General features: G+C 46.2%; 1 protein-coding gene across 1 annotated transcript in view; it reads left to right on the top strand.

Annotated features, from left to right (window-relative positions):
- The window catches only part of PTPN11 (protein tyrosine phosphatase non-receptor type 11), an 81677-nt gene that overhangs the window by 28105 nt on the left and 52310 nt on the right, over positions 1 to 1262 (top strand). The window contains exon 3 of the mRNA XM_004709659.3: positions 1059 to 1253. Coding sequence (XP_004709716.3) covers positions 1059 to 1253 — 195 coding nt within the window. The remainder of the gene's footprint in view (positions 1 to 1058; positions 1254 to 1262) is intronic.

The following is a 1262-nucleotide window of genomic DNA, read 5'->3' on the forward strand; positions in this document are numbered from 1 at the left end:
TATGCAACTTCGGAAACCCACAGGGGCCGTTCTATTCCATCTTGAAAGGGTCACTGTGAGTTGGGATCTGATCTGATATACTGGGGTGTGTGTGTGGGAGACTTTACACCACCCACCCCCTGCCAAATCTTGATTTTGTGCAATGGTGTCTGATTGTGAGGCCTGAGAATCCATTTTTAGCAAAAGCTCTCTCACCCTAGCTTCAAGTCTCACACACATAACATTTGAGATGATAGGAAGGGGCTGCAAAAAGTTCCTGGAAAGATACGGAGCTTTCACGAGCGTTGTGAAGCCCCTCATAGTCTTCAAAGACTTTGATAGCCAATTTGGAGACTGATCATTAGAGGTTGGAAATAAGGGGATTGCTCTCCCGTACTGCCACCGAGTCAATGCTGACTTCCATTGACCGCCCTGTGGGTTTCCAAGATAGCAACTGTTTACGGGAGTCGAAAGCCCAGTCTTTCTCCCAAGGAGCCGCTGGTGGTTTCACACTGCTGATCATGAGGATCGCAGCCTCACGAATAACCACTATGCCACCAGGGCTCTGGGAAATTTCTAGGATGTTCAAATTCATTTATAATGAAGTCTTTTTTTTTTCTACTCCCCTAAGAACAGATATCCATAATTATTCCGATGTATCACAGCTTTCTATTTGAACTTCTTTAAATGACTGTGATTGAAGAGTTGGTCTGTTCTGGGTTGGGTGACCTGAAAAATGATAAATTGCCTTTTTTTTTTATGAGGTGTAGTGTGACCTCTGATTATACGGTCCATTGATTAATTACTAATGAAGAAAGTAGTATCACGGAATAGCTGTCATTCGGTAGGCACACTCTTTCTCAAAGGGAGCCGTGGGGGAGAAATGAACACCAGAGTCCTTGTGCTGAGATGGTTGACCATGTGTCCTTCCTCCCAGGTGCATCTGTTACGGGAAAGGTATAAACTCTTCCCTGGAGTTGGACTTCACCCATAGGTGGAAGCTAATCCTGACCCCGGGGACCCATCTTCCTTGGAATGACTCTTTCCTCTTTGTCCCCTCTTCCATTGGCTGATTTTAGAAGAAATGGAGCGGTCACCCACATCAAGATCCAGAACACGGGCGATTACTATGACCTGTACGGAGGGGAGAAGTTCGCCACCCTGGCTGAGCTGGTGCAGTATTACATGGAGCATCACGGGCAACTGAAAGAGAAGAACGGAGATGTGATTGAGCTCAAATATCCTCTGAACTGCGCAGATCCTACCTCAGAAAGGTCAGAGAC

Source organism: Echinops telfairi, unplaced genomic scaffold (assembly GCF_000313985.2).
Source record: "Echinops telfairi isolate 266 unplaced genomic scaffold, ASM31398v2 ScPeMD7_7412;HRSCAF=8450, whole genome shotgun sequence".
NCBI classification, from domain to species: domain Eukaryota; kingdom Metazoa; phylum Chordata; class Mammalia; order Afrosoricida; family Tenrecidae; genus Echinops; species Echinops telfairi.